Source organism: Heliangelus exortis, chromosome 1 (genome assembly GCF_036169615.1).
Source record: "Heliangelus exortis chromosome 1, bHelExo1.hap1, whole genome shotgun sequence".
In the NCBI taxonomy this organism is placed as follows: Eukaryota; Metazoa; Chordata; class Aves; order Apodiformes; family Trochilidae; genus Heliangelus; species Heliangelus exortis.
The window spans coordinates 163,352,017-163,366,522 of NC_092422.1; the positions used below are offsets into that span (position 1 = coordinate 163,352,017).

Consider the following 14,506-nt stretch of genomic DNA (forward strand, 5'->3'; position numbering starts at 1 on the left):
ACACAAGTTTTGTTCAAAACTCTTTAAAAATCTTTATAGTATAGTACAGCTAGACTAGTACTAGTATAGTACAATTAGACTCCTATTGATATATAACAACATTAACCCTGAGGTAAAGGTTATTTCCTTCTCATTACACTTGAGTACTAAAAATGGGGAAAATCCTACCACATCTCAGCTTCTTCTAGGCTTAAGTATGTATATTTATGAAAATGCTGAAGTTGTTTTGTCCCTGCTGTTTACATTCATGCAAAAGGAGATAGGTGTATGATTTACATGCTGGCAAGACTCCCAGCTTCTGTGTTTGAATCTCTGGTCAAATCCTGCTTCTGCACCTTTGGTGTGGGAGATAGAGCAAACAATTGTAGGCAGTAGTAGTAGGTGGGACACAGTGAAGAGCATCAGAGCTTGAGCCTGTTGTACTCACCTGAGCAGTGCTAGTGCTGCCCCTCGTCCCCTTCATGTGTTACATACAAGGCATGTGGGAATCATTACTGTGAGCAGTGATCAATAATGCTGTTTAAAGCATTTTTCTTGCTTTAGTGAATCAGCTGTATACGTATGTGATGCACCCCAGTGATGCACTTCATGAACATGGGGAAGAGAAGGGAAAGTCCACTATGCAAGGTAATTACATGCTCTCTAAAGCTCAAAATTCACCCAAATTTAGATCAGTTCTCCCTGGAAGATGGTCAGGCTGTTAGTATACTAAGTTCTTCTAGTAGTAGTATACTAATACTTCTAATGCTTACTGCACTGAGAACATTTTGTTGCTTCCTTGTCTGCTTATTTGGTCCTTTGGTCTGGACAGGGCAAGGACCAAAGTCTCTATGGAGTGTGCTGATGGCTGAGAAGGCAATTCTCCAGGAGAAGCTTCTGCTGCAGCATTGTGTTTAGCAACCATGGCACTGGAGAGTGGCACTTTTGCATGATGCAAGCTAAGTGTCTGCTCAGTTACAGTTTTCAGCTCTCTTTTAGAGGACAGTTTAAAAGTAAGAATGTTTTAAAGTTTTCTCCTTTTTCAGAGGTAGCTGTATCATTTAAATTGAAATGGTGCTGGCTGTAAGACTTCTGTCTCCAAGGTGAATGTTTCTGAAACCTACAAAAAACTTCTTGCACATCAGTCAGGGAGGGTGCTTTACAGGAGCAAATAAAATATCAAAGCATTTCCCTCTCAAAAGAGAGGGTGCTGCCTCTTCTATAGGCTGCTTGGTTTCCATGTTTCAGGATACTAATGTAAGGTTTGTGCTCCTTGGTGGCAGAGCATGGGAAGACATACATCAATTGAAAATCTCAGAACATACAGTGAGCCCTTCTGAAAGATCCACATAACAAGTTTTATAGGCTTTTTTATTTTTGGTAATATGCCTGTAATATTCCTCTAAGGTCTTTACACTTTGAAAGTTGAAAGCTATATAATAAAAACAGACTTGTAATAAAACACAACCTCCTTATAAAAGTTACACTAAAAGTAATTCTGGTAGTACCCTTGGGGTGTTCGTCAGCTTGTGACAGTGGCTGCATTTTCACAGTGGGAAAGCAGGGGCTGGTAAGGTCAAAAAGGATGAGTCTGTGTTCCTGTGAGGAGCTTGGTGGTTGCATCCAGGGTTTTTTGAGTGTTTATGGATAAATGAGTGTGGTTTTGTAGCAGCAGTGTTTTAAAATACTTTGGAAGCTGGAATAAGGCCAGAAGAGTTCCAGGGCTGCTCTCAGCTTGTGTTTGCTTTAGGACCCTCAGATAGCAGGTCTAGCTGACCTCTACTAGTAACTTTCACGTGTTTCAAAACTAAAAAATTGCAATTAATTTCTGCTCAGTATGTGGCTACTTCTGTTGAAACAATGATAAATTGCAAACCTGGTTTTTGCTTAACTTCTGCACTTAAATTTCCCTGCTTTGCTCTGTGTGAAATAATGACTCACTCAAGTGTCTCCATCACCAGAAACTAATCCCACCTCTGCCTGCTAGCCACTTTCCAGACAATGATCCTGTAAAATGTGTTTTACAGGAAGGACTCCCTGACTTCCTCTTGCTCATAGGTGCAAAATGGTATCTCCTGAGAGCCTGGGTTCAGGTGACCATGGTCAGCGTGTGGTTTGAGTGAGGTGACTGATGGATACCTGACAGGTATCAGCCGACCTGAGAGGTCTTGCTGGGCTAGAGATCTCACTTGGCTTGTGGGAGCACTGTTACCAAAAATGCCTGTGGTGGATCTCGATGTGATAGGATTTGAGCAGACACTGCTTTTGGTCTTCTGCGTGATGGAAACTTCATCAGAAAAACAGATGAAATTCCAGCGTTATCTTAGGGAATGCGTGTGGGATTCAGGCACACAGCAAGAGAAAAAATCCAGTGCCTTCTTAGGCTTTTTTTTTTCTGTCATCCTCTGCAAAGGACAGCCTGCCATACCTTAATTTTAAAGTTTTTAAAACTCTGCTGGGATTTTAAACAAGTATTGTCATGGCATGCTCGTGATACTGCTTCCTTTGTTTGCCTATTGCCATCTCTCCTGGCTGGCTCTATGGGGGACCTGTCTGTGGAGTGCCTTTTAATGTTTAGATCTAGCAGTGATTAGAATACACTAATGCCCAGTGGGTATATGTGTCATTTTTTAACAGCTGCCACGCTTTCTCCCTGCTGCTCCAATTAACACGTTCAGCACACACTTGCTGGTGAGTGGGCTGTGTATATGGATTAAACCACTTTGCTATTTATTCATCCAGCATATGTGATTCCAGAAATGGCTTGATGTGTTTCCTCCTCTGACAACAAATGAAATCAAGCAGGCTCCTGAGCTTGTGCCCGGGTGGATACAAGGACAGTGTTTAACTGGGGAATGAAAACCTGTTTTGCCCTGAGATATGGTTCAGTCCATTGACTAACATCTATCCCCGCCTCCCAGTCCCTCTTCAAATGATGGAGACACAGGACAGGGAGATCTCAGTGCTGGGTTTCCCCTTGCTGGCTGCAGGGTCTCTTCAACTCGGTCCTCTGCTGTTTAGTAACTGCTTGAAATCCTGACTTGCTGCTTTTCCTTCAGTATCTTCCTCCTTCGTCTATTTTCATGTTGAAATATTCCAGTCAGTAGATGTGATAAAGTCCACCACCACTCCACCTCCCACCCCCTTTTATTTTTTCTTTTTCGTTTGCAAACGGAAAGCAATATGCTTTCTAGTCACAGCTGAGATAAGGGAGGGGTTTTTTTTTTTAATGGTACCAGAGTGGCTGGTGGGAGGCAGCAGCTTTGCTCCAGTGTTTGTGGTTGATTCATGCTGGGACAGCTCTTTGTGAAGCTGAGGGCGAAGGGGGCAGGCAGCTGGTGCTGCTGAGGCAGGAGATGGAGCGCTTCTTGGGCTTTGTCAAGCAGATTAGAAGATCCAGAAGAAGAAAAGGCAAAAAGTACCGTCCAGAAGAGGATTATCACGAGGGCTACGAGGACGTCTACTATTACGCCTCGGAGCATTTTCGAAGTAAGTAATTAGCATAACCTCATTTTGCTGCGGCTGGGATAAATGCTGTGCTCTTTTAAGATTTTACACCCCAAAACCATAAACAATATTCCTTGCTTGCTAGAACCTGGGCTTTGTGCGAGTATAATAAAAGGTCGGTCCCCGTGAGGGCTTTATCTGTCTGTGACTGCTGATGAACAATACAAAGGGGCTGAAGTAGCGCGGCCGCTCTCAAAGTGAGCGGGGTCTGTCTGCCAGCACGGGTGAGGTTTCAGGTGTGGTTAATTGAGTCTGACTGCTGGAAGCCTTTTGTTAAGACACTTTGTGTGGAGAAGCAATAAGCTGGCGGGTAACCCTGGTAGAGAGAAAGCAGCACAGTGGGTATTTTCGAAGCCCTGTCAAGGCAGCGATCGCTCGTCTGTAAGTTGGAGTTGATGGTCAGTGTTTGTTGCTGAGGTTGTTGCTGTCGGTCCCCTGAGCCTCCTCCTTGGGCTTCTCTTTTCAGCCACGAGCAATTCGAGTGGGCTGCTTCCTCGCTGTGGGCCACTCATGAAGAATTCAGTGGTGGGTTTTGGGTGTGCGTTCACGTGACAGCAGGAGCAGCTCACCCGAAACCAAAATAAACCTCATGCTCCCAAGTCCCCTGTGTAAACTGCACCCTGTTCTCTGCAGCCCCTTAGGGTTTGTCTCCCGCACTTCTCAGGGTTTTTGGAGCTGGCTGTCTGCCTTGGGCTTGCCCCAGAGGAGGGAACATGCCCGTAGGGATGGTGGGAGAGAAGCCACGCTCAGCTCCTGCCTGGGGGATTGAGCAGTGCTGTCAGGGTGAGGTGTTGACAGAACAAGTCATGCACAGAAATTAACCTTTTTAAGAGGTTTCTGATCAGTGGCTTGGGAGCTTTGCAGTGAAGCTGTACCTTTTGTTTAAGCAGCTGAAGTTTGATGCACTTTGGTTTTGTTATGTACCATGCGAGTGTCTGCCGGAAGCTTTTTGGCATAATTTGGCTTCATTTCCACTGTGCTGAAATAAATAGAAAGAACTTTACATTTGTTCTAAGATAAAACAATGAATGTGATTGTGCCTGACAGCACCAGAGTACTGCTATCCTGTGACAAATTAGGGAGCGAGAGATTTTCCTCTTGATTTTGTCTGAGTGGATGGTGCTTGTCCATCTCTTAGGAGGGAAGTCATGTAGAGTTGTTCCCTGTGTCCCTCCTTAATAAGACCTTGATCTCTCTCCTTTTTTAAGGAAAAACTTCCATTTTAAGGAAACTTACCACGCTGATAATCTCTTAATTCATCTGTGTTGTTACACAGTTCTTACAAGAGTTCTTTTAAGAAAAGACCTATTTTGGGGGGCCATACTGTTGTAAGTGGTAGTGTATTATCATACAAATTTCTACTTAAGAAGTAAAAATTTAAAACTACTTAGTAATTAAAAAATGTGAAAATGAGATATTGGTAAAAGCGCGTAACATTTTTCTCGCTTACATACTTAAAGGAATATATCAAAGCAGTATGTTGAGATATTTCTGTAGCTGTTGTTGTTGTTGAAGGTTTTTTAAATAAGAAAGCAAAAACCCCTCCAAAAACTGTCAAATGTAATGAGGATTTCCTGAATGCTGATTAATAAATTATAAGGAGTTTGCCACTCCTGTCAGTTACTTAAACCAAACCAAATATGTCACAGGAGATTTAAGCTGTGGAGTCTTTATGGAGACACCACATCAAACACAATTGCTCCTCAAAGGCTTCTTTTGTCTGGTCTTTCCATGTGCTATACATGTCACTGGTTTGGCTGGATAGGTGTGGTAGCTGCTTATAGCAATGCACAAGGTGTGAAAAGCTGCTGCTGGTGTTGGTATAACTGCTCTCTGGAAACTGAATTTCATGTCATGCAGACAGTGAGATGTTTCATATTTAATTTTAGTCTGGTGTTACGCTGTTTACAGTGCAAATTTAGAGTAGCTGAGAGCTTTTAATAGCCATTCTTTCCGCATTTGTATGCTTAGAAGAATGTGTGCTTGAGTATAAGATCATATTTATTGTTATGATTTTCCAATATCAGAGATAATGAAATCAAAGACCTGTTGTTCATTCAAAGGAACGGAGTTGGAGCTTCCTTAGATTTAGCTTCCTCTCCCTGCTACTCATCCCTCCTCTGTTGTCGTTTATGAATTAATATCCAATTAGGCAGAGCCTTTGAAGATTGGCTGAGCCAATCACTTTATATGCTTATTACTCTCTCTTCCTCCAGCCCCTCGTAGTATTGCTCAGAGTGTTGAATGGAGGCAGAATTAATGGTAAAATGGAGAAGCTACAAATACAATCAAAGGATCAAATAGAAAGATAACAAAGTTAAATATAGAATAGGCCTCTGGGAATCACAGGAAAAAAGGTGACTTTAGTTTGTCCTCAGTCCAGCTGTGCCTGGATATTCAGATTTTGAGGCTCCTGCTGTTAGGTATACTGTCTTTACTACTCTGAATCTTTTACATGGAAAACCACACTAACTGTGATACTGGGACATAGCTGGATCAAAAGAAGGTGCAGTAGTGCCTAGTGCTCCCCGGTTAATAAAAAGAGACCCCAGCTCTCAAGTCAAATGACTTGCTTGGTCATTTCATCCACTGGGGTTCTGTTAAGTGGGTATCCTTGTTTAGACATGCAACATCAGCTCTCCTGTCTTTCTGAAGCATCTCTGTCTATGCTTCCTAATGCTAGAAAAATGAAAACAATAATGTTGGTACACAAACATATTGACATGAGTAGTGCAGGCATCCGACTAATTTCAGTGAGACTTTGCAGCGTTAACATAATGGGTGATGAAACTGCTGCCCAGCCTCCTCAAACTCATCGCATAAAATGCTTTATAAAGCATTATATTTGTCTTGCTCAGTGTTACAGTACTGCTGTTCAAGCTCTTCCTTTTAATGAGTCTTTGCATGAAATAATTATTACCAAGACTGATAGTGAACATCAGGAATGTCATGTAGCAAAGCTGCCTGGAATGCTCCCAAAAGTGGCATATGTCCTTTCACTGAAGTCAGGTTGTTTTGCCAAGACTTTAAGAGTTTCAGCCTTAAGTAGACAGGTATTTTGGGGATGTAGCCTGGTTTGGTCACCTCTGACACAAACAAACACAAACCCCATCCCCTCTCCCCCTCCCCCCCCCCCCCCCCCCCAGCCCAGTCAGATTTCAGTGCTTTTCTTTTGCAAAACATTTGGAAGGGTTTGGATTTATTCCATCTGAGTTTGGAACCTCACAGGTTGCACAAAACATGATTGTCATGACCTGCCCATGCAGGTCCAGAGGTCATTGCTGTGAACACTCACTTGTTAAATTTTGACATATTGCTGCTGGATTCTGTCATCCACCTCTTCCTGAAAGATACCTTGTTCATTGGTTCTTCTTCTTATGTTGTTCTTCCCAACATGATGTCAGCAGTATAGCCCATTGGCATAAGGATTTTATTTTCTGTGTTGATGCATAATGATTCAAAAAAAATAATGTTTAAACAATTCTGCTGGTAAACTCCCACTGCACCAGAAGGTCCCTTTTTCTTAACCCTGAACACAGAACATTCAACTTCGTCACTCAGAGTTCCGTGAATAATTTTGTTCTGGCCTGCATCAATGTCTAGTGTATTTTGTTTGATGAGAACAATGATATTTTAGACAAAATAGTCAGCTGTAGTCTACCTGCAGTAATGCCATGCATTGTTTTTCTCTGTGATGCCATTTGTTAATTCTTCCACAATTCTTGAGAATCATCTGATTCCTCACTTTTAGGTCATCAACCTCTTTCAATTTATCTCCAAAATGCAGGTGGTGATCTTTTCCTTCTTTCCATTAACTGCTCCATCTTTCTCCCACTGTCTTCACTGCAAAGTAAAGGTGAGGCCTTTGACTCCTATCTTAGCAAAGAAAGCAAAAAGGAAAAAGTGAAAGTTTTATGTAACTGGAAGTTTAAGAGGTCCTCTTTGCAGACTAAAACCTGGGAATAATTATTTCAAATGTATACTGGATCTTAGATGTCAGCTGAAAAACTCTGTACATTATTCTCCCACAAAACTCAATATCATGGTGCAGAAACTCCCTCAGCTGCCAAAATGTTACAAACAAATATTTTTGGGCATTTCATACCCTGGGCAGCTTTAAATCTGTATTAAATATTGATAGAAGAGACTTGCTGCTGAAATAGCACTAAGACCAAACATGGAGGGAAGCAATGTGCCTATGGATTCTTAATGCGGCGGTCACTGGCAGGATCACTCCTGTCAAGATTTTCTCCATAACATGGTACAAAACATTCTTGTCTGCTGCAGTCCCATAGATTAGATTTGGGTTGTAAAAGAGTAAATGGTTTTATGAGAAATGTGGTGACATGGGCATTGAATGTCTCTATCTCAGGTTGCAGAGATGTTAGTTGATCTTAAAGGTAAGGAATGCAGGATGACCGCTTTTCATCTTACAAAGAGCGTGTGTTGCTGGTCTGCAGTTTCATTGGATGTCTGTGTGCATGGGGACAGGGTTGGTGTTTCTTGTTCTATCCCAGATCTCATCATGTCAGAACAGTAAAATCTCAGATTTCATTGAAACTAAAGGCAGTAATACATTTGCTGCAGTCTACAAGAAAAAAGGCTTCATAACTTGCGCAGAGAATATGACAGACCTTAAAAACACAAAATAATTTTTTTAAAAATTATTAAAGCTTTTTATTTCCTTCTGCTTCACGACTGTTTCATGATCGCTGGACACTGAGATTTTTCACTCATGTGTTACAGTTCTTCAGGATTCCTGTCTATTTTCTGTAAATCACTTTTTTCCTGTGGTCTGAACAACTCCAGCGCCATTCAGCAGGAATGGGAGGCGATGCCCAGGTCCAGAGAGACTCTGTCATTCCAGGGCCACCATCCAGTGTCAGTTCACAAGCCAGGCATGGTAATAAAAGCAGCATCTGTCTTTGAGCTTTACTGCTGAGACAGACAGTATCCACTTTCCCATTCAGAGATTTCTGAACGAAGCAAAATTTTTAGCAAGCAACTTGTTTCTGCATCCACTTCAAGGCTCAATCTTCCCTGGTCCAGGTGCCAATTATAAAGTTTTTCATTTTGAATAAAATTGAACCAATCTTTGGATGATGATATTTACCCTTATGCTTTTTCATGGGTGTTAGCTTCTGGGTTTTTCTGAACAGTTGGTCATTGCCTCAAGTGCAATGTTGTATTTCATGATGGCCATCCTCTTGCAAAGGGTTGCTAGACTTCTCATGAGCTAAGTGTTTTGGAGGTGATCCCATTTACCTACCATCTTTTTTGTCATGTTTTTTTGTGAATGAATCCCTTTTAGAAGAACTGAAGAGGTTAGAGAAGAATTACTTGTTATTCTTACTTCATAGATAACTAATAGGAATGGGTAATTGAAAGGAGACTGTTACCAGCTTTTGACCATCCCATGAAATTATTTAGGTCTTCCAAGCCCATAAGAAAACTATGCATATATTAAAATCTTAGTTTACTCCTTTCTTGTTTAATATTAGTTAAAAGCCTGCAAATCTTGGAAGGGGGTTCATGTTTGTAGATTCTTAAGCTGTTTGAATAGTGGCTTTAGCCGCCTTATGTTGTTTATATAAAATCAAAGGCAATTAAGTTGCTGTTGTTACATGTGCACTAATGTGATGCTCAGTTGCAAGGTCTTTCACCGAGACATCTAAGGCTGTGGGCAGGACTGGAGCTGTGAGTTTCTTCTAGCCAGGCGGGTGCATGCTGCTTTTTGGTGAAACATTTTTGCTAACCATGAAACAGGCTACAGAAATGTTTGCTTTTTTCTTTTTCTTTTTTTTGTTTGTTTGTGTTTCCTAAAGCAGTAGTACAGCAGTTTGTTTAAGTTTGTGAGCAATAGGATTACTTTTTTTATAAATGACCTCATGTGGCTCTTCTTCAAGTGGCTCTTAGATTCCAGGGGCAGCACAGAGCTTGGATGTTAAAACATTGCTTTAGAGTGACTTGAGGGAAAACAGCTTATTTAGTTTAAGTCACTGAAATAATGAGACCTGAGTTATATAATTCTTGGCCTGACATGTAAACACTTCTCCCTGCTAGCAATTATGAGTATACAGTTTCTGTGTTACTTTTTATTTTCGTTTACTTTCAGGTCCAATTCTTTACTGAAAGATCTTGATTTTCCCTGCTCGAGAAATGTATTCGTTACAGGTCTTACTCCTCTTACACTGGCTGCTGGTACAAGGTTGTACCTTCAATCTTTTAGAGAATTTGGTACCGTTTATATCTTAGTGTACCTAGAGTATATGATATTCAGGTTCAAACAGTGAAATTTAGAGAGATCTGGACTTCCCACTTCCTGAAATGAAGTGTAAGTTTGTGGTTTTGATCATTATTTCATCAATTTACATTGTCATCATGTAGTGATGTGATTATTTTTTCCCCTTGGATACTGTGAAGTGAATGAAACATCAGGTTTTATGAACTAAGATTAAAGACAGAGACAAAAGCAACTACTGAGGTGTCAGTTTTAACACTGTCAGTTCCAATGGAAACCGAGGAACAAAGAAGAAAACAAAAATCTAAGCCCCTTGCTGATGACATTATAAACATTTGTTGCATAATTGTTGTGTTTTTTTCAGCAGGGCACACCGGCAGCTATAATTAATCACCGACATGAAAATAAACACCTGTTTGCTGTAGATAGTATTTGCATCAGGCAAATTTGGTAGTCCTCATTGTCCATGCAAAAATCATTAGGCAGCTTTGTTTAATGGTTTTCAGCGGAAAAGAGGAGGGGTACTTGCTATGGCTCGGCACAGGAGTTTGTGACAGCCAGACTGCTGATGACCCAGGGTACCTGGATGCTACTGATTATTTTTTTATTTTCCCTCAAAACCCAGGAAATTATACACAAATCAGCTTGCAAGTCCATTGCAGTTCTGATGGCATGAACTGAAATATAAAAGGCTGTAGAACTGAGGACACCTGTAGAACTTCAGTGTGGCCTCCCTTTAATAAGTCCTTAATGTAGAAGTAGTTGCTTGTTTTTCTGTGGCATTTGTGATGGATTCAGCTGGACCAAGTCCTGGTTCAGTGTTGTGCCTGGCCTTCCCACCACCTTTCCCATCAGGGCTCATCCCTCCTTTCCCTGACTTGAAAACCTGAATTTGCAGGCATCTGACAGAATTTGCTGTAGCATGCCTAAGGTAGTGTGTTTTGTATATATAAAAAGTTATATAAGGCTAACTACTCTGAAAATCCAGCCATAAGGCATCTCGGGCTGCAACCTTTAAATTGTTGCATACCTTTGATGATAATCTCTCTGTGCTCTGGTTCTCTGTCTGTGCTCTGGTTCTCTGCTTGTGAAATGAGGTTAATGGTACCTCTCCTTCCCTGATATGCTGTGAGAGTAAATTAATGTTTGCTGAGCTCTATTATGCTACAGTGGTGAGCACTGTGGAAGAGCTCAGGAAAATAATAATGTCTGTCTGGAGAGAAGGATTTGAGTAGCATGTGGGAACTAAGGCATGGAATTGCACTTTGAGCAGTGAGGTGAAAACAAGGTCCTGAATAATTTTTCGGGTAGTTAAGATCATTTATTTCAGGCATTAAATGAGACATGGTGTGATGAAAAAAAAGTAGGAGATCGGGTAATTAAAGGTTGTATTATAATACATGTGCAAACAGAGGCTAGATTCAGACTTGCTAGGAATTCTTAAATCTGGCATTTGCAGTTTGCTTTTTTAAGAGGTTGTGTGTGTGTGTGGGGTGTGTGTAGTAAAGAACATGAAGCAGCTGTTTCTTGGGTTTTAGGATACTGTGGGAATTCTGTACCAGCAGGTTATGGGCATAATACTTGCTTATAAATGAACCAAAATCTGGTTGTTTTTAATGTGGCAGAAGTAGATGCTGGTGGGCGGCTATAGGATGTGATCACTTGAGCATCACTATGAGCAGCACTTCAGTGCTTTTTCTATTTCAGTCCCTGTGCTGACCCTGAGAGCATGACGGGCAGCTCTGGCAACCAAGAAGGGAGGAATTGTGTTTATTTTTCTGCTGGCCTTGGGCACTTTGAACAGGTGATAAGAAGCATTCAAGGAGAACTGACCCTGGAAAAATGGATGAGGGAAGAGAAGAACTGAACCAGGAGCAGCAGGGTGCTAGAGGACGTGTGAGATGTCACCACCCTGCAGGAATCTGAAGGGTGTGGAGGACTTTGCTGCTCTGCTCTTTCAGTCCCACAGAGGGAATGCAAGAACAAAACCTTCAGATTTGCCCAGACTGTTCTGGACTTGCTAAATGGATACAGTATCTGGAAGCCCCTGTGTAAGGCACACAGCCACCATGTCTTCTGCATAAAGCTGACCCTGCAGATAGGCCATCAAAGATGGGTTTCCAGGTGGTCAATAGCCCTGGTGTACATGTGTGTACATGCTTGGGTGTAAAGTGGAGGAGAACAAAGAAGATGGGAGGGAAGATATTTATGGGACAGTGAGAAATGTCTTTGTAGACACTAAAAACTGAACTGCAAGCACCCTGATCTACCTTTCTAAGATTTAACTTCAAATCTGGCTGTGCTCTGAGCAGGCAACTGGAGCCAGAATGCTTCCAGAGGGCCCTTCCAGCCTCAGTTATTGTGTGATTTTATGAAAAGGAGCTTTAGTTGGAGAAGAAAAAAGGAATGTGGAAGACAGAAGAGAGGAGAGACAGCTCTGGAGGAGAAACAGTTTGAATGAAACCACAAAAAAGAAAGCAAAACCAAACGTGCAGAGATGATGTGAAGTATTAACTCATTAAACTGTGTTTTCATATTTGTTTGCAAATGCTTCCTTTGGGTGTGTTTAACAAGCTCTGTGGCTGCTCAATCTGCATTATTTTGATAACACTGTTCCTCTCCCAGAGGAGGAAACTCCTTCCTTAACAGTACACCTGGGTTGCTGTGCTTTTGGCTGGTAACATCTCTATTTTTAAAAGAAAAAAACCCCAAGGGATTCACAATGTATTACAAACAAACACAGTAAAAATTAATGGAACATAAATGCATATTTAAATATGAAGCGATAGGAGCTGGTTTTTGCCCTTGATTTATGCAGATTAGAGGAGAAAATAATAATGACCTGCTACCTGTGCCCAATTTTTAGGAGCCCAGGTGAAGTTGTGTAGTCTACAAGCAATGAATCAGGGCAGGAGCTGCAGGCTGCCGTGCCAGCTGTAATAGCACTGAATGCTCAGAATCAAAAGGGATGTTTTCCACACTGTCTGATAGGGATTTTGCATCTGACAGCCTAGTTTAAGGGAAATGAGAAGATGCCTGTGAAGGAAGAGTTGGGAGAGAGCCTGGATCTCTGGCAGAGTGCTGCCAGCAGCAGTAGTACTCGGGTCTGTTTGTCAGTAAATCTGAATACATCCGGTGGCATTTATGATTTGGAAAGCAGGAGCACAGATTTTCCTGTTGTGGTGGTAGAACTTTACATGGCATGTCATGAAAATGCTACCTTCCATTTCAGTGCTGAAAGAAGGCAGGAGTTACTTTTGAAATGGAAAGACCAGAGCTTTTCAGGCTGATGGTTATAACTACCCATTAATAATAAAATGGAGTGCAGCAAGATGGTGGATCCACTGACCTCACTGCAGTCCCTTAGAATTTAATGGCATTTTGGTAGTCTCTGAAATGCTCCCCCTGCAGCTTGACCCATATTTCACTTGGGCATCCCAGATTTCCAGGGGAGTTATGCAGGCATCCCCAGCACATCAACATTTGTTGTCATTCTCTTACATTGTACACTATGTGGGAAAAAAAGAAAGAATCCTTCTCAAGCGAAGGACATTAATGATTTATTTACATTTTTCTTGGTACACTCTAAATGCAATTACAAAAGTATAAGTGTATTTAGACGTGCAGTGGGTTTGGTAACATTCCTGTGCTCTCCCAGTCATTTCGTGTGTCTTTGCTGGCAGGGAATACCCAGCTCTGCCCTACAAGCAGTGGGGTAGAGCAGGGAGGGAGAGGTTTGTCTGCTGGAAAGAGTTCAGCCATCCCATTGAAATTCCACCACTTCTCAGCATATCCCAAGGGATAGAAAAAGCACTGAACATTATCATTTTGTAACCAGTAACTTTATTTGTGTGATGCTATACATTGTTTGTGGTTTGCTCTCAGATTGGTAGAAAACAGTTCTCCTCCCCCATTTCTTGTCTAATTGTCTCTCTCTCTCTCTTTTTTTTTTTTTTTTTTTTTTTTTAATTACTTCTCTGAACTTGCGGTCTTGTAACGAATCTGAGTGGCTGTGGGTTTTGGAGGGCAGATTGTGTCATGCAAATTGTTTCCAGAGACTGAGCAAAACTGTTGAAGGCTGCTCTAGTTACAGCCTGGAGTTGGTGGTCCCTTTGTTCTGTACAGATAATTGGGCTTTTTACAGCCACATGTCTATTCACAGTAGGTTGTTTTCATCCTCATAGATAATGACAGAAGTTTATTAGCTGTTGGTTTAAGTCTCTTACAAAAACGTAGTGCTGGTGGCATAATTATTCAGGAGGTCACATCAGTATGATTAGAGAAGGTGACCAAGATAAATACACTGCTCCATTGTATGAAAATAGCCCTAATATATGGCAAATGCTCAAACGCTATGTCTTTCTTAAAATATTCAATTAAGAAAATTTTTTTAATTCTATGAAAGAAGGTAATAGGAATTAATTCTTCCATAGCTCCAGTATGTTGTTATTTTATAGACTGGTAAATTGTCAGTAGATTTGCAGCTAAGGAAAATGTAGTTTTTATCAGTCATCTCTCTTTTATAATTAAAGGTCTTTTAAGTGATGATGACTTGGTAACTATGTCTTACATTATTAATTAGTGGATGATAAGTAAAAACAGCTTTAAAGCCTTAGGTATTGGTAAACTACCATTACCTGATTGGAGGACATGTACAAACAAGAAAAAAATAACTTGATTTTAAGTAATCTACAGAAGATACTTAAAAACACTCACAATCACTTCTCATTTCAACAGTTTCTATTTGTTAATTTTTTTCCTATAATTACTGTCCATACT

General features: G+C 41.1%; 1 protein-coding gene across 7 annotated transcripts in view; it reads left to right on the forward strand.

Moving 5' to 3' along the window:
- Positions 1–14,506, forward strand: part of GRIP1 (glutamate receptor interacting protein 1) — a 316,748-nt gene that overhangs the window by 91,558 nt on the left and 210,684 nt on the right. For 6 of the 7 annotated variants that reach the window (XM_071733470.1, XM_071733471.1, XM_071733464.1 and 3 more), the window contains exon 1: positions 2,929–3,468. The exons of the other annotated variant lie outside the window; for it this stretch is intronic. In XM_071733470.1, the coding sequence (XP_071589571.1) occupies positions 3,336–3,468 (133 nt within the window). In that variant the 5' untranslated portion in view covers positions 2,929–3,335. Of the gene's footprint in view, positions 1–2,928; positions 3,469–14,506 lie in introns of those variants that run through there. 7 annotated transcript variants of the gene reach the window in all.